At 53.8% G+C, this 15,550-nt stretch overlaps 5 protein-coding genes across 5 annotated transcripts; 3 read left to right on the forward strand and 2 right to left on the reverse strand.

Moving 5' to 3' along the window:
- Window positions 1–4,674: 4,674 nt before the first annotated feature.
- Window positions 4,675–6,059, reverse strand: NCS54_00715200 (Hypothetical protein; the record flags this gene model as incomplete). The annotated part of the gene is made up of 3 exons (XM_053152586.1): window positions 4,675–4,815; window positions 4,888–5,984; window positions 6,038–6,059. The coding sequence occupies 3 exons, from the start codon at window positions 6,057–6,059 to the stop codon at window positions 4,675–4,677; spliced, it is 1,260 nt and encodes a 419-aa protein (XP_053008561.1).
- A 1,028-nt stretch (window positions 6,060–7,087) lies between these two features.
- Window positions 7,088–9,325, forward strand: NCS54_00715300 (Ubiquitin-like modifier-activating enzyme ATG7; the record flags this gene model as incomplete). The annotated part of the gene is made up of 4 exons (XM_053152587.1): window positions 7,088–7,290; window positions 7,337–7,460; window positions 7,512–8,807; window positions 8,855–9,325. The coding sequence occupies 4 exons, from the start codon at window positions 7,088–7,090 to the stop codon at window positions 9,323–9,325; spliced, it is 2,094 nt and encodes a 697-aa protein (XP_053008562.1).
- Window positions 9,326–11,100: 1,775 nt separating this feature from the next.
- On the forward strand, window positions 11,101–11,973 carry NCS54_00715400 (Hypothetical protein; the record flags this gene model as incomplete). Its single annotated transcript, XM_053152588.1, has 2 exons — window positions 11,101–11,464; window positions 11,516–11,973. The coding sequence occupies 2 exons, from the start codon at window positions 11,101–11,103 to the stop codon at window positions 11,971–11,973; spliced, it is 822 nt and encodes a 273-aa protein (XP_053008563.1).
- Window positions 11,974–12,466: 493 nt separating this feature from the next.
- NCS54_00715500 (Hypothetical protein) lies at window positions 12,467–12,784 on the reverse strand (the record flags this gene model as incomplete). Its single annotated transcript, XM_053152589.1, has 2 exons — window positions 12,467–12,539; window positions 12,597–12,784. 2 exons carry the CDS (start codon window positions 12,782–12,784, stop codon window positions 12,467–12,469), a joined length of 261 nt encoding a protein of 86 aa, XP_053008564.1.
- A 1,305-nt stretch (window positions 12,785–14,089) lies between these two features.
- NCS54_00715600 (Glycosylphosphatidylinositol anchor biosynthesis protein 11) lies at window positions 14,090–14,922 on the forward strand (the record flags this gene model as incomplete). Its single annotated transcript, XM_053152590.1, has 2 exons — window positions 14,090–14,446; window positions 14,506–14,922. The coding sequence occupies 2 exons, from the start codon at window positions 14,090–14,092 to the stop codon at window positions 14,920–14,922; spliced, it is 774 nt and encodes a 257-aa protein (XP_053008565.1).
- Window positions 14,923–15,550: the final 628 nt, after the last annotated feature.

Below are 15,550 nucleotides of genomic sequence, written 5' to 3' on the forward strand. Positions count from 1 at the left end.
GCTAAGCGTTCGGAGGTATCGCGGGCAGCCAGCAGAAGAGGAATGCCCACGTAAGCAGTACTAAGGTTGTGTGCGCAATAGTCCTTTTTATTCTCTATAATTCGAGAGAAAAGGGAGGTAAGAATTCAGTAGGGGCGAAATCGAAAGTCGAGGCTCGGTCGTCGGCCGAAGATTGGTGAATGGCCAAAGCAGAGCTGCGTGGACGTCGAATCGAAGAGGTGAGAGAAGTAGCTCGAGGCGATGCCCTACAAAATCGCGAAAAGCTGTGCCAGTCTCACTGGGATGCTAGAGGTCATATCATGACTCGGAAACCGGAGGCAGATCGAACACTAGGGCAGGCAGACAGTTTTGCAACGAGTGCAGGCAGCAGTCGGATCGCGAAGAAGTAATGTCGTCAAGCAGGCAGCCAAAAAAGGCGGACCGGGATAATATGAACAATTTGTGATAGAACCAAGGTGAGTGTTGACAAGTCGGGAAGAAGGGGACGGAGGTTGGAACTACTCGGTAGTAGTAGGAGTGCTTGTTGTCCGAACTATTAGATAGTCTTGTCGCGCGTGGTCGCCCTCGCTCTGGGGGTGGACGGATTCAAGAAACGGGGAGAAAATAGTGTGGGCAGTTACACCATGGCGCTCGTCGGCATCGGCGTCCTGACACAAACCAAACACCCGTGAATGTGAGTCGTCTCTTGTCTTTGCGTGTGCGTCCTGGTTTGTCGGGTGCAAGAGAAAGAGAACCCCTCGTGTGGCTGCGTTGAAACCAAGAACCCTTTCTCAGGGCATAGCGTGGATCCTCCAACGGGGTCTGGTGACTCAGGACGTCAGGTCGAAAGGACAACGAGTGGTAGTGGCGAATCGGGCTGGTATGCACTTGGCTCGTCTGGTTTGGAAAAGTTGGGAAAAGACCCAGAGGGTGTGGGAGGAATTGAATTGGAAGGGCGAGAAGAGAAGATGATGGGATGGATGGACAAGACAACCTAGAAGAGAGATCCGGGACTCGAGCGACCTAGGATTAGGATTGCGCGTGTTAGGCGGGCGGGCGCACGCTGGCAGTTGATGGACTGGACAGGACGGTTGGGTCTCTTGACCCGTTTAGTTTTAGAAGGGCACCCCCCGTAAAATGCAGTGGGGAGTCGCCAAAACCTACCTGCCCAAGGCACGAGGGCCAGCCAGCCAGCAAGCGGGAGTCAAAGGGCAAGCGCGGGTGGGACGGCCAGGCAGGGGAGGCGCGGTGGGGAGAGGCCGGGACACGGGACAAGGAAGCCACTGACGGGGGAGCATCGAGCAAATTGGTGCGCGCTTGAGAGGCGAACAAGGCAGGAAGCAGCAGGCTGGGGCAGGAGCGCGTCCACGAGAAGTGACGCATTTGTTTACAATGTTTCCTCAAAGGGAAAAGCGCGACACGAAAGACGCGTCTCTTCAGACAAGGGGGGGTGGCAGGAGGTGGGGCCCCTACGCACCTTCCCAGGACTCCCCTTGTCAGGCCATGGCGCCGGGGCTGGTCCCCCGTAGGCCGTAGCCCGCCGTGGTCCGTCCACCTCCAAGGCTTTAGCTCTGATCCATCCGAGCCATCATCGGGACAATCACATTCCCCTCCGTCTAAGACGAGGTTTTTGGCTTCCCGCGCTGTGTCTTTGTCGTACATAGTCTACGTACGTAGTAGTTCTGGCAACAACGGACCGGTTCAAAGAGGACGACGGTCCTGGATCTTCAGGGAGAACACGTTTTCTATGACGGGAGTGAGCCGCGATACGCCAAGCTCCCGCAGGTGAGTTTTGATAGTTCCTGAAGCCGAAACTTACCAGTCTGCAACATAGGAGAGAGTGACGGGGCATCCATATCTCAGGGAGACGACTCTCCACTCCGCGGCCTATTGTCCAGGCTATCGCTCGCTTCGTGTTGCCCTTTCTCAGGGCAGATTCGGGGCTCCTATTCTCCCATAACCCACTCGGCCCCGTCGATACAGCTGACAACAGCAACAACAAATTGACTGACACTCTTGATGAGACAGACTGACATGTCCCAGCGCCAGCGCGCCAGTGCTCGAAAGCCCCTGTCGTCGATGCTCCACTGGGCGCATCTCAGCGCCAGTGCCCAGGGGTCCTCCCGTCCTGAGGTGGCCCTGATTGTCGTCTCTCACAGGTCCCAAACCCAAAGACCAGCCCCCCAAGCCAGCCAAGCCAGCCCTCCGACCTCTCTCAGGTCTAGGGGCTCTTGCCAGGGGGTTCCCGGAGGTCTGGCAGTCGACGGGGTTTCCACGTCGCCTCACGCCCGTTGTAGATCATCCATGGCATGGCATGGAATTGGGACGAGATGGGATGGGATCGTGGTGAGATGGCACGAGGTGATCTCGAGGTATCCCATCTATAGACCGAAGCTGCGCGCTCAGCGCTTCTGCTGGCCGCTCGCGTGGTCGCAGACTTTCAACGCTCAACGGATGGACAAGATGGTACTGCTTAGGCGCTGTAAGGCCGCAGAAGGTCGCAAGCAAGATACGATGGGGCCGTGTTGCGGCATCTTGATGCCCACCGGTTCGCTGGCTCCCGTCCTTCAGACCATTCAGCGTCATGATCGCCGCCGTCAGTCTTTGGTGAGCATGCCTCATCCCGGGACCCGTCAAGCCTTGCCTCGTACTTGGAGCCCGAATACGTCGAGCTTACACGTACGGGTAGATACACCAGAATCGATGTCAACGGGCTACTGGGTGGGTAGCATGTAATAAGCCTTGGCCAGCAACGTCTTCGTGCCAGTTGCTGGAGCTTGTCTTGTCTTGCATGCTCTGGCAGCATCACGACCTATCTTGTGGTTTAGCAGCCGCCCCGTGGCCCTCGTCTTCTGGCCGGCTGGTCCACTGGCCGCCACCACCCAGCCAGCTCATCGGGCACGCACCAGCACACAGCACACACCAGCTCAGCACATCCATCCATCCCATGCGCATCGACCCCCATGGCATCAGCCATGCCATGCCATGCCCTTCCATCCCGATGCACCGGGCCTCCATGACGCGCAGCAAATCTCCTCGATCAAAACAAACAAACCCATCCCTCATGCCCCGTTCCCCATCCCATCCCCTATTATACTGCACACTCCCCACTGTGAGCTGGACTAGCTGACGGTGGTAATTTGATCTTTAATTATGCTCTTTATGCCGGCCAGCCCATGTCATTTCGCTTCTTGTGGGAGACTCCGGGGTTGGCCCCGCCGGATCCGAGAAGAAGACGTTGTGAGTCGTCGGACAAGCCATCCTTTGTCCCCTGCCTGCAAGCCCCAAGAGAGGGACCACCCGATGGCTCATATCAAAGTTATCGCTGCCCAGGCTTCGAGATTTGGAAGCTCTCCGATCCTGCCAGGCCACCAATGAGGGCTCCCTCTCGGCATATGTCTGCTTCTGCTGCTTTTCTTGGAGCTGCTCCGTGCTTCTTCAACGACGTCGATGGCCATACGTACCATGCGATGCCATGCCGTGCCGACTTACACGGACCGAGCCAGACGCACGACATGACCACCATGGTCGCCTTTGAATCCGCTTGCAACCTTTTTCTCCGGACGAACGCACAGCACGACCTAGCCTCGCCCCGCGCTCGCATAACTTGCACTAGACAAGCTATGAACAGGGGCCGGATTGGCTGTGCACAAAGGGGGCTCGCGAACTTGTTGACCGCCTGACTGGTTGCATATTTTATGGGACGTCCGCTGCAGCTAGTAGGCCGTTGAAGCACACCGCACAACTCTTGCGGCTCTGTGAAATGAACCCCTACTGCATTCATATTGCAAGGGGCCGTCTAGGCGGCCTCGAGCAGAAGCGGTCTGCATCACCGAGACCAGTTTTTACTTCTCCTGAACCCCTATTCATGTCGAGTTCCTGGAACAACGAGCGTTGTCCTGGAGTTACACGATGCAAGCTGCGGACGGTGCTCGGATGCCGATATTATAGACGCATCTCGGTTTGGATACGAAACCACAACTACCGTCGACTCCACAGTGTACAAATTGGCTCTCCTGTGCTGTGCCGTCCGGTTTAATTAAGCGCCATCATGCGGCCACCAAGTTTGGCCTGCATAAGATTATCCAAATCTGGTGTGCCATCAGGTGCGCCGCTCTCCGAAAGGGCATAAGAAAAAGGCCATGACGCAAAATGGGTTGATGCTCGTCCGACCCCAGATGCGACCAAGTGGACTCTTGAGGGCTTAGTTACCCTACACTATCCAGAGACAAGCTGTGCTGGGCTGTCATGGGCAGCAAGAAACCTGCTGGCCTCAATACCTGGCCACGCTGGCAATGCAAACGCACTTGGACGGATTGTGCCTATGCACGCGGCCGCCATGGGAAAGGGAGCATAAGCGCTTGAAAGGGGCTTGCTGTCATGGCCATTGATGATGCTTGATTGGACAATGGATGCCAGGGTTGACCTCATATTCGCAAGGGAGACAGAGGAGGGGTAAAACCTGGACATCAACTCCAAAGTGCCTCGTCTCCTTCATAGGCGAGTCTCATCTACGCTTTCTCGTCAGGGAGAATCGAGATGAGCAAAATTCGAGGGGTCAATTCCAGCAGGAGATCGGCGGCGAGCCTCTTCGCTCATAGCAGTGGCATTGAAATATTCGTCTGTTGATCTTACAAAATGCCATCATCCAGCCTGTCTCTCGCTACGCAAAAGCCACATGCTCGGCAAACCGGATTACTTCCTCCAAGGTTCCCCGCACAGAGGCACAACAGGGGAGAGGTGAGGTGATGTGATGTGGTCGAGATACCGGCGATCTAATAAAGCTCCATCTTCTCGAGATGGATGAGACCGTTTGGTGGCTAGATCTGAATCAGCCTCGGAAAATCGCCAGTAGGACGGTATCAATCTCGTCTAGAGATCTGGCGTAGTAGGGGTTCAGATACTCACTGGTATGAACTGTCTCAGCTTTACGCCCGCCTCCCTAAACACACGGGCAGTCTCGTTGTCCATGCTATACCCATGGGCGTAGACGACCTCGCTGATGCCCACCTGGCATATCTTGATGCTGCACGTAAGGCAGGGACACGTGTCGCAGTACAAGACAGACCCCTCCCGGATCCTCTCCCGTCCCGCTTCGAGGAGGGCGTTCTCTTCGGCGTGGATGCACAAGCAGGTCGATAGTCCCACGCCCGAGCTGCTGCCCTCATTGCACCGGGGACAGCCTCCCTCAGCGCAGTTGAGCAGTCCCCTTGGAGTCCCATTATAGCCCGTGCTGATGACCCTGCGCTCCTTGCCCACAAGCACGCACCCGACCCTGCGCTTCATGCAGTTGGAGCGCTGAGCTGCCAGGGATGCCAACTCCATAAAGTAGGTATCCCAGCATGGTCGCAGGCGATCAGGGTTTGGAATATCCAGCTTGCCTAGGGTGGCATACAAGTGCGCGAGGGATGACGATGTGTTGAGCAACCTCACAACAGCTCGGGAGATGAGCGGCGATAGCCCTGTCTTGGGATCGTACAAGTGGGCATCGCTCTCCGCCACGAAATCTTCCAGACTCATGACCGGTCCCTCCGCGTTCCTCTGCCTGGCCCGCTGCTGGAAGCGACGCCAGCGGACCGTCAACGGGGCATCGACGGAGAGGAGCAGGAAGAAGGGCCGGCGCACAAAGACGTCGAGAACCGCCTCGGTAGGGATGTCGGTGGTGACGAAACGGCTCCGCCAGCGCCTGGTGACAAAGTCGAGAAGCTCCTCGGGCGTGGAGAAGGTGTGCTGAGGACCAGCCCTGAGGGTCAGCGTGGTCTCAGAGGAAGAGCTGGTGCCATTCTTGGTGGTGAGCGCGGTCGAGGTCAGAGCGCCTTTGAATGCCCCGGGGACTGATGACTGGGACGGCGACTCCGGCCTGTGGTCCTCGGAGGGGGCCGAGGTGCCGTCCGGGAATGAATTGGAAGATGCCATCGACGGTGATGATGGCTGCAGGTAGAGATGTTTGAAGCCATGGTGCTCGACCAGATACTGAGCCACCGTCTTTTTGCCGGAGCAGATACCTGAGATGAGGTGAGTTTTGAGACGGCCGTGCTATGGGTTAGAGTTTACGTACCACCGCAGACCCCAATGAGCATCTTGTAAGGTGCTCAACGTTTGAGACCGAGATGAAAGAAACTTGGGATGAGCCTTGGTCGAGATATCTCGACGAAACTGAATTTTACCAAGTTGGTCTGCCCGACGCGACTGGCGTCTCTAAGCGCGTAGCTGTCATGGCACGTGTGGGGTGCGCCGTTCGCGGTCACTTCTAGAAGGCCGGCAGAACAAAGGGTCTGTCAGGAAGCGGCCAAAGGGTTTGCTTGAATGTCTCTCCATGCACTGGCCGCGACCTTGACGATCTCTATTTTGAGAAACCCATAGTGAGATCTGGATATTACTCTATCGACGGGGTTCATAGCGCACATTCCGGGAGGTGTGTGGGTTCATCTCGTTGCTCTAGGTGCAGCAGCATCTCCCTTAAATATGGCGTCGAGGGAGAAAGGGTCACATTCTTCTCCTGGGTCTGTGGAAATGGGTATAACGGGAGGGTAAGGGGTTGATTGAATTACTTTTATTGAAAGGAAAGTCATCCCTCTCGTTTCCCTGAGCGACCATGGATTGCGAATATTTGTTTACGGGTTTCTGTGTTTGGGATGTTGAATACGATGCCGGTTTTGAGGGTTGAGAGCCAATCCTCTGCTGCATTTTTGACTGACCTGTGACGGCTACTACCCTACACCTGGGCGTTAAACAGGGCTGACTTTTTGGCTTCTTGGCTGCCTGATGGGTGGGCGATAAGGCCGGGTTGAGCGGCCGATAAGCTGTACCCCGCCGCGGGGCCGCCTGGCCCTGGCCCAGGCTGCTTATGCTTGATGGAAGCTACTCGTCATTGTCTTGTGACGACAGGACCTGAGTTGAGTGACCAACTGAGTTCACATCCGCATCAAGTGACAGCCTCGCCGTGTCAGCCGTCCACACTTGCGTGCCTAATTTAGCCCCTACATTATATACTCATCCTCTTCCTTTCACTGTCAACCGCTGCCTGCGCAACATCCTTGGAACCCTTGAACCTCCATACGTCTACCAACGCTCAGCAGTAGGCGACAAGCCCGTCAAAACCGTCAATATGGCTGCGAAGCCTCTGCAGTTTGCGACTTTTACATCCGAGATAGAGCTGCCGTTCTACTCGGCGCTCTTCGGCTCAAAGCTCGACCATGACAAGCTCGACGACTCGGCGCGTAGCGTACTGGGACTCTACGAGCCGCGACTGGAAGACCCCGAGTCTAGCTGTCGCATGCAGATCCTGGGGAATGCTCTCACGAGCGGCAGGTAGGCTCCTTATTTGATTTTGCGCATTCCTCTCTGACCATCGCAGAACTAATGCGCCCAGTCCGCCTCTTGGGACAATGAGGGCCGAAGGTATTATTAGGAACGTCAACACGCTCGAGGATTTCAAGAATATGGACAAGTCTGCCATGATTAAGACTGCTGGTCGACAGGTACTTGGATATAATCGAGCGTGCGCATGCGGGTTTTGCTGACAATCATAGGTCTGGGACGCGATCAAAGATGGTAGCATCTACTCTGTTCCGTCACTCCTCTCGTCATTTGTCATCCTCTCCTACGCCGACCTCAAAAAGTACAAGTTCACATACTGGTTCGCTTTCCCGGCGCTTCACTCTGATCCTTCCTGGAAACGATCCGGTCCGGCCGAGCACCTCAACGCCGAGGAGAGCACAGCTCTCGTGGATAGAGTTGGTACATGGAGGTACAGCGTGGATGCTCGCGAGCATGGGTTCTTTTTGGCCAAGAAGGTGCACGGAGCGCACCAGCAGAATGAGGATACCGACGCCTCTCACAATCTTCCCTACAAGTGGGAAGTTGGCTCCCTTCGAGATTTCGAGGACGGTTTCTTTAACCAGGTCCCCGAGGAGGACCAGTATGTCGCCTTTGTCGACCCTTCAACATACCCCGAGGGACCTGGATGGCCTCTGCGGAATTACCTGATTCTCATTCGGCAGAGGTTTCGCTTGACAAAGGTCAAGATCCTCTGCTACCGAGACACATGGGCTAGGAGACATGAGGCGCGAAGTGTGATCCTTCCGATTGAGATGGACCCCGTCGAGAACCTGGAGATCACCGAAATGCCCAAAGTCACTGGCTGGGAGAGGTCACGAAACGGCAAACTCCAGGCACAACAGGTCAGTTTGAGCGAATACATGGATCCCGCTCGGTTGGCCGATAGCTCGGTTGATCTGAACTTGAAGCTCATGAAATGGAGGATTGCACCAAACTTGGACCTGGAAAAGATCAAGAATACAAAGTGCCTCCTCCTGGGCGCTGGCACTCTGGGAAGTTACGTCTCAAGAAATCTCATGGGATGGGGCGTCCGGAAGATCACCTTTGTGGATTATGGAAGAGTCTCGTTTTCGAATCCTGTGCGACAGCCGCTCTTCGAGTTTACTGATTGCCTTGAGGGTGGAAAGCCAAAGGCACCCCGGGCAGCTGAGGTGCTCAAACAGATCTACCCTGGTGTCGACAGTGAGGGACATGCTTTGTCAGTTCCTATGCTTGGGCATCCCTTTACAGACGAGGCCAAGACGCGAGGAGACTATGAGAAACTGGCAAAGCTCATCGATGAGCATGATGCTATCTTCCTCCTCATGGATTCGAGAGAGTCTCGATGGCTGCCAACTGTCATGGGAAAGGCTGCGGGCAAGATTGTCATGAACGCAGCTCTGGGTTTTGACTCGTATGTCGTGATGCGACATGGAAGCGAGACCAACGTTGAAGGTCAGGCACCACTTGGTTGCTATTTCTGCAATGACGTTGTTGCTCCAGCAGATGTAAGTCTTCTGATTCACTGATAGTTCCATATCTAACTCTTCTCTAGTCACAGAAGGATCAGACCCTTGATCAGCAGTGTACCGTCACTAGGCCAGGCGTTGCAGCTATTGCCTCTGCTCTTCTCGTCGAGTTGTTGACGAGCTTGCTTCAGCATCCTCTGGGTAAAGATGCACCAGCTCCGCAGCCAACACCAGGAGTGGTACCTGAGAGAGACCCCCCTGACCATGCCTTGGGTCTGGTGCCGCACCAGGTCCGAGGATATGTGTCGACGTTCCAGAATATCGTCATTCGGGGTCAGTCATATGACTGCTGCAGCGCATGTAGTCCCAAGATCCTTGATGCTTTCCGCAAGGATGGCTGGGGATTTGTCAAGAAGGCGCTTCAGGAGAAGGACTATGTTGTAGAGCTTTCAGGCCTGGCTGAGGTTCAGCGGAGAGCAGAGGAAATGGCGGCTCAAGTTGACTGGGAGGAAGACGATGACCTTGTAGAAGAAGAAGGAGAGGGAGAGTTGCTTTAGTCGTTTTCAGGGGTAGGTGTCAGTTGCATGTATGGACTGTCTTAGACTTGGATTGCCTGGAAGGGCTTATGGGAGTTAGACTGGCGTTACTTGGGATTGTTTGTCATGTCATGTTGTATATCGGTGTCATGGAATATTATGGCAACCATCTCTTGCGAGATATGGCCAAGTTCCTGGGAATGGTGTTGATGTCTTGGTACGATTTGTTAGTATTGCGATCACTACGTGGTAGGAAACGAGGGCAAAGTGGGAGTGATGCCTTCGTGGAGTAGATTGATTCTAGAACAGTATCAGTTTTTCAAGAGAACACTTCTCTATTTTTATGAACCATCGCAGTCAGCGGAAAGGGGATTGGCGTGTTTATGGCACAGTGATCATTATTGAAAATGCTTAAACTGCAGACTTCGATCCTTCCTACCTCCTTGCGAGGTACACCCGGCCAAAGCTCAAGGATTGCCAATGAAGAGGAACCCTTTTGCGTATTACTGGCACTGGAGTGTGTGTGAAATGCGTCCCGAATAGTTGTACATGATAGGCAGCGCTGGTAGTTGCCACAGCTCTTGACTACTCACACGGAGCTCGACAGCGTTGGCAAGCAAGAGGCTTAGTCTTGACTTGGTACAGGGACTGTTGATGAGATGGAAGTTGTTCGATGTACCTAGATATCATCTGGATGACTTGATTGCTTTTGTGCGCTTCATTGTGTATAGGCGGACTTGATAAGTGCAACTTATAGAACCACCTGTGATGTCTGGGTGGTGAGCATTTCTAACACCCAGCGATTACCTTGGGCAGCATATGTCTCTCCCTTTTCGATTCCATTGGCTGTAAATCAGGGCAAGAAGCGTAATCGTAGGAAACTAATCTCTTGGCCTTCATGCTTTGACTGATAAAATGCAACAACGTATGGACCCCATGTCATTCAAGTCCATAGCAGACGTCTTGAAGGCTTGGTCCCATAGTAGGCATTGGCTTTTAATGCACTTCATCGCAGAATATACTTATCTCCAAACAAGCGGGCAGCTTTATGAAATTAAGGAATAGAGAAGATAATGCCCCGAATATCTTTAATCTGCTCCATATGGTCGCTGCAAGGAATTGCCTATATTCCCCTATACATCGAACAACTGTGACCTTTGCACTGCAATTTTAACCCGCACTCAGAGGCTGCATCGACGCTAAGGACAGGAGGGCAGCCCTGGCAGCATCTGTCACTCGTCTCTTCTCCTTCTCCAAATAGGCCTCGGGTTCTAAAATTAAGTTTGCCACCCCCTGTGTATCAGACCCTTGGCGATCCAAACCCTGAACACTCAAAGATCCCACACAACCCTGCAATTAACAGCTCCTCCGCTAACACCAGCTGGAAATTAACCACCTCTCAAATCGGAGCAGAGATACGGCCTCCGAGTCTATTCTGTGGGACTAGTTTTTTATTGGAAAGATTTTTGGTTGCAGCTCGGAGATGCGCCCGGAATCAGAAACTCTGCTAGCCTCGGTAGGGAGGGTCAACACCATGGGATGGGATGAAAGTGTCAGTGCTTCCTCGTATGAAGCGATGGTGCCGGATATCTGGCGCTATACCGACCCCGGTTGTTTTAATGGCCTGTCTCTGTGACATGTTGGGTCGGGGCTTTGGAATTGTCTATAACATGACTTCATGCCCCCGCCGGTCCCTGGGGTTTCGGCTCTGGGGCCGAGTCTTTTTCAAGATCGTGAAGTGAACGCGACGATTCATTGCAAACTCCAGGTTTCAGTCGCGTGTTTACGTACTCATCATGGCTAACACCCGCAACGGCCTGCTCCTCGCTCTCGCTGCGACGGGTCTGCTCTCGTCGGCGAGCGCCTTTGACCCCGCTAAAGACCGATGGCTTTGCAAGCAAGACGATGCTATTTGTGTCACCTCGTTCGTGTGGTGCTCTACCAACAAGGAGGACTCGGCGAAGGGCTGCTCATACCCCAACAACACATGGCCGTACTATAACCGCGACGAGGGCGACAACCCAGCTATGGTTCTCTGGGATAAGGAGTACACCATCAGCTGGCATGGAACCGACGATAACTACTCTACTCTCATTGAGTGGCATTTCGTGAGGGATCCTGAGACGCCGAGCAACTCAAGTAGCTTGACTTGGAAGAAGGGTGAGTTTTTCCAGGGTCATATTAGACGCGTAAACTGACGCTGGTAAACAGAGCTCAAGAACAAGGAGACGTCCTACACGTTCAAGTTTAAGGATCTCGCTGCCGACTTTCCTAACAAGGACCACGACGACATCGACGCCGAGCAGGTCAAGGCTGCTGCTAGCAACCTCAAGAACCTCTGGGCCGTCTCACAGCCCGACCGGCCCTACGAGGGCGAGGGACGCGTCCACGGCAACCCGTGGATGGACAAGTCGTCAAAGTTCATCGTCATGGACGACGACGTGCTGCCGTACCTCGAGACACAAAGCGAGAAGGCCAGAGAAGAGGAGAGGCGCAAGTGGGAGAAGGGAGTTGCTATTGGAGTTGGCGTCGGAGTGCCTATCCTGATGGCGGCCGCTTTCATGGTCGGCAAGATGTTTGGTGGTAAGAGGGAGGAGAAGAGGTCGGGATACAAGTCTGTGGGAGCATATCACTCTGGGTATAATGAGCCGAACTTGGGTGGTCACTAATTGACACCAAAGTGATGGTCGAGACGAATTTAATATGTACGATGCACTTGATAGAAATTTCATTGTTTGATACCCCTCCAAGAGGTTCATGCACGAAGATGGTTCATGTTGATTACTATGTGACAGATGCAAGTTCTTGCATGAGCATGATCAGAAGAAGGGGTCCCTTGATGATAGTATATTAATTAAGAGCAGCCGCATTTCGAGACGTTAGTTTTCACATGGAAATAGAGACTCATAGTTGGTTGACATATGGAATTATGTTTCTAGAAATTTATCATAGTCGTAGCTCTGATGCTGTGTGCATCTTCCAGCTTCCAATGCACCTCAAACGCCTTTCAATGCTATGTACAAATGTGACTGTGCATTGTCACAAATGGTCCCGGTATCCAACAATGTAGCCAAAGTGTATGGTCTATCGAGGAACGGTCCCGTCGAGTCTCGCTCGCTTTCGAAGTTGATCCAAAGAATCGATCATGTGCCAATTGGCTGCTTAGAGTCGGCCATCGAAGGCAGCCTCGGCGGCGAGGGGCCAGCCAAGAATGACGGCGAAGCCAGGGAAGAAGCTGAAGAAATACTAGTTAATATATTGTGTATATGCGAGGATGCAATTGGCAACTTACAAGAGAGCCTGGCTGCCAACTCGCTTGAACATCTTGGCGTAGTCGGGCTTGGCGGGCTGCTGGCTGATGGGCAGGCGCTCAAAGGGGTGAGACTCCATGGATCGGCCAACGGTTCGCATGGCGCTGAGGAGAGAGAACTGGCGGCGCTGAACAGCGCGGGCGGCAGATCGGACAACGATGGGAGACATGTTGATTAAGTGGTGTTGTAACTTGTTTGTTGTTGAGTTGAGAGATTTAGAGATGAATCGAATTTAAACCCGAGACTCGCAGAAGACGAATTGGATTGAGTGGTGAGTTTTGTTGTTTTAAAGACGGGAGTGGAGAGGTGATTGGAGAGTTGAGATTGCTCTGTTGATGCTGTTGATGGTGGTGAGAGAAGATGGACTTGGAGAAGGCAGATGGCTTCGATTCTTATACAGACGTGGCATGCCGATCTTGTTGGCAGGGATAGCAATTTTTGTTCCCGACAATCGTTCAAACGGCGAGCTCCCAGCACCCGCTGAGCCGGATACATCCATTGTGGTCAGATTTCATCTTGTCTCGAGGCCATCATGCCACCAGCCATTGTACTGACACCGGGGTGCTTGAGGGTGTAAGACCAGCTGACCAATGGCAGCTGCCAGAGAGCCATCAGTCAGCACCCCAGGTCGGAGGTGCATGGCACGATTTCGAGGGCGAGGACGGTCGTTGTGGTGCCATCTCGCTCCGGTCGGCGGGGACCGGCGAGTCTCATGATTGGCCAGACGTCCGGACCTGGCTACCGTCCTGTTTCTCCCGGGAACATCTGGCCATGGCCTCATCGACTCATGGCAGCTGAGCAAGGGGACCTAGTGAGCCTCCAGGGAAGAGCGAGCTATCTGCGTGAGGCTCGGCATTCACACAAAGAAGAAAAAAATGCAATGATCAGATGCTCAGCTCAGCTCAGCCAGTCATGATGCTCTCCTCGGTACCCCAAACACCCTCTGCCCTACCTCTTTCAGCCATGTTCTAGCCCGGCCGGTCGGGTTCCTGGCATGTTTTGTCCTTGCTCGTTCCAGGTTGTATGACTGGATGGTTTCCAGATTGACAGCCCAGATTGCATGAGATCCTAGATGGCGATGCGATCACACTGCCGTGGCCCTCGCCGATGCCGATGTCAATGGCGTACGGTTCCACGATGCTACCACTTTCCTGTCATGCTAGCCCGTCCCGTCCCGGGCCAGTGGTCTGGTCTGGTCCTCCCCGGAGAATTTCATGATGGTGGTGGTGATACAGTCGTCCAGCAATGGCACGGATGAGTGTGGGCTTCGGAGCCGACCACTCGGACGAGCCACTGGTGAAACGGGTTACACGATTTTCATCATGTGACTTGAAACGTGATATCGCGCCAGCCCGCCAAGCCACACCTGGCAACTCCAGAGCCAAGCTACCTTGTTGGTGATTTGCCCGAGGGAATTGGAGATCGCGACGAGCCCGAGCCGCTCTAGACACTCGTTTACACCACCACAATCCCAATGCCCCTGATCGACCCGGTCACAATGTCGACGACTCTGATCAAGGGCGCCCCCGCCCAGCCGGCTGCACCCAAGGCTGTTGTGCCTGCGATTCCGCTGCTCAACACTCCCCTCGCCCTGCCTGTCTCTGTCGTCCACCAGCTGGTGCTTGCTGGCCTGTTTGTCTGGCGCTTCGAAGCCCTCGTGGCCGATCCTGTGTCGACACTTCAGATCGGACTGCCTGTGGTTGCTGTCATTCAGACACTCTATGTGACCTTGTGTCTTCCCGCCGCGGGATCTTCGGGCGCAAAGGGTTCCAAGAAGCTGCGCCCAGGCGAGAAGAAGAAGACGGATACGCGGGAACCAAAGGCTTTTGCTGTAAGTCACGGGGAAACTTCAGATTAAGGAACCTTGAAACTAATACACACATCACCTAGACCGCCGTCATCTCTCTGGTCCTCACCCTCATCCTGACGCCCGTCCTTCACATCCTCTTCGTCCTCTTCGGCGCCCCATTCCTCACCCACGCCTCCCACACGTTCCTCTGCGCCGCGCACATCGCCGTCCTCGCCATCTACCCAATCTTCTACGTCCGCGGCTCCGACCCCGTGCCCCTCCAGGCCGTCGTCAGCGTCTCGGCCCCCTTCGACCAGACCTTTGGCGGCTTCGTGGGCACCGTGGTCGGCGCGTGGCTCGGAGCTGTGCCCATCCCCCTCGACTGGGATCGCGAGTGGCAGAAGTGGCCCGTCACCATTGTTGCCGGTGCCTATGTTGGATATTTCGTGGGCTCTAAGCTTCTTGGAAATGTCTTTTACGGCAAGCGATGGGCCGTTTCTGAGATCAAGGAGGAATAGGTCAAGGCTCAGGTGTAAAATAAGATGCAAAGCATCTTTGTCATAAAATCTCTATATCTAATCTGTACAGTAGCAGTAGTGTCTCGCTAATATCTGAGCACCCAGTTGCAATAAATTTCCTGTATGTTGCATCCACTTCATACCATCCGTCTGCAACGGCCAGTTGTGTATAAGACCCTTTAGGTTGTACACTACCTACCTAGGTAATAAGATAGCTTGAGGTCACTGGAAGAAAACGACGAATGAACTCGGCGCGCTACTTATCCATACGCGTCTACATCGACGGTCCATGGACTGGCTTTAAACCATTGTTGATGTTGGTTATGCTTACCTTCTCATGGTAAAATGTTTGGCAGAGGAGCAAAGAATGCTTTTTTTTTTTTTTTTTTTTTTTGCAATCACGATGACACCGTTAAACCCCAATTGTAAAACACCGCAACCTCGATGCCTCCAAGTATGAGCATATCGACTATAGTTGAGGTATCATAAAGTAGATGAGTTAGGAGCAGCGTTAACACCATATCATGATAGAGCCTTGAATCTAGACTACTCAAGTCGAAGATGCCACAATCTCGTCATTCAAGCATCAATTGCACTCTGGGGATGTTCCCAGAATAAAAAGCAACAT

This window comes from Fusarium falciforme, chromosome 5, assembly GCF_026873545.1.
Source record: "Fusarium falciforme chromosome 5, complete sequence".
NCBI lineage: Eukaryota > Fungi > Ascomycota > Sordariomycetes > Hypocreales > Nectriaceae > Fusarium > Fusarium falciforme.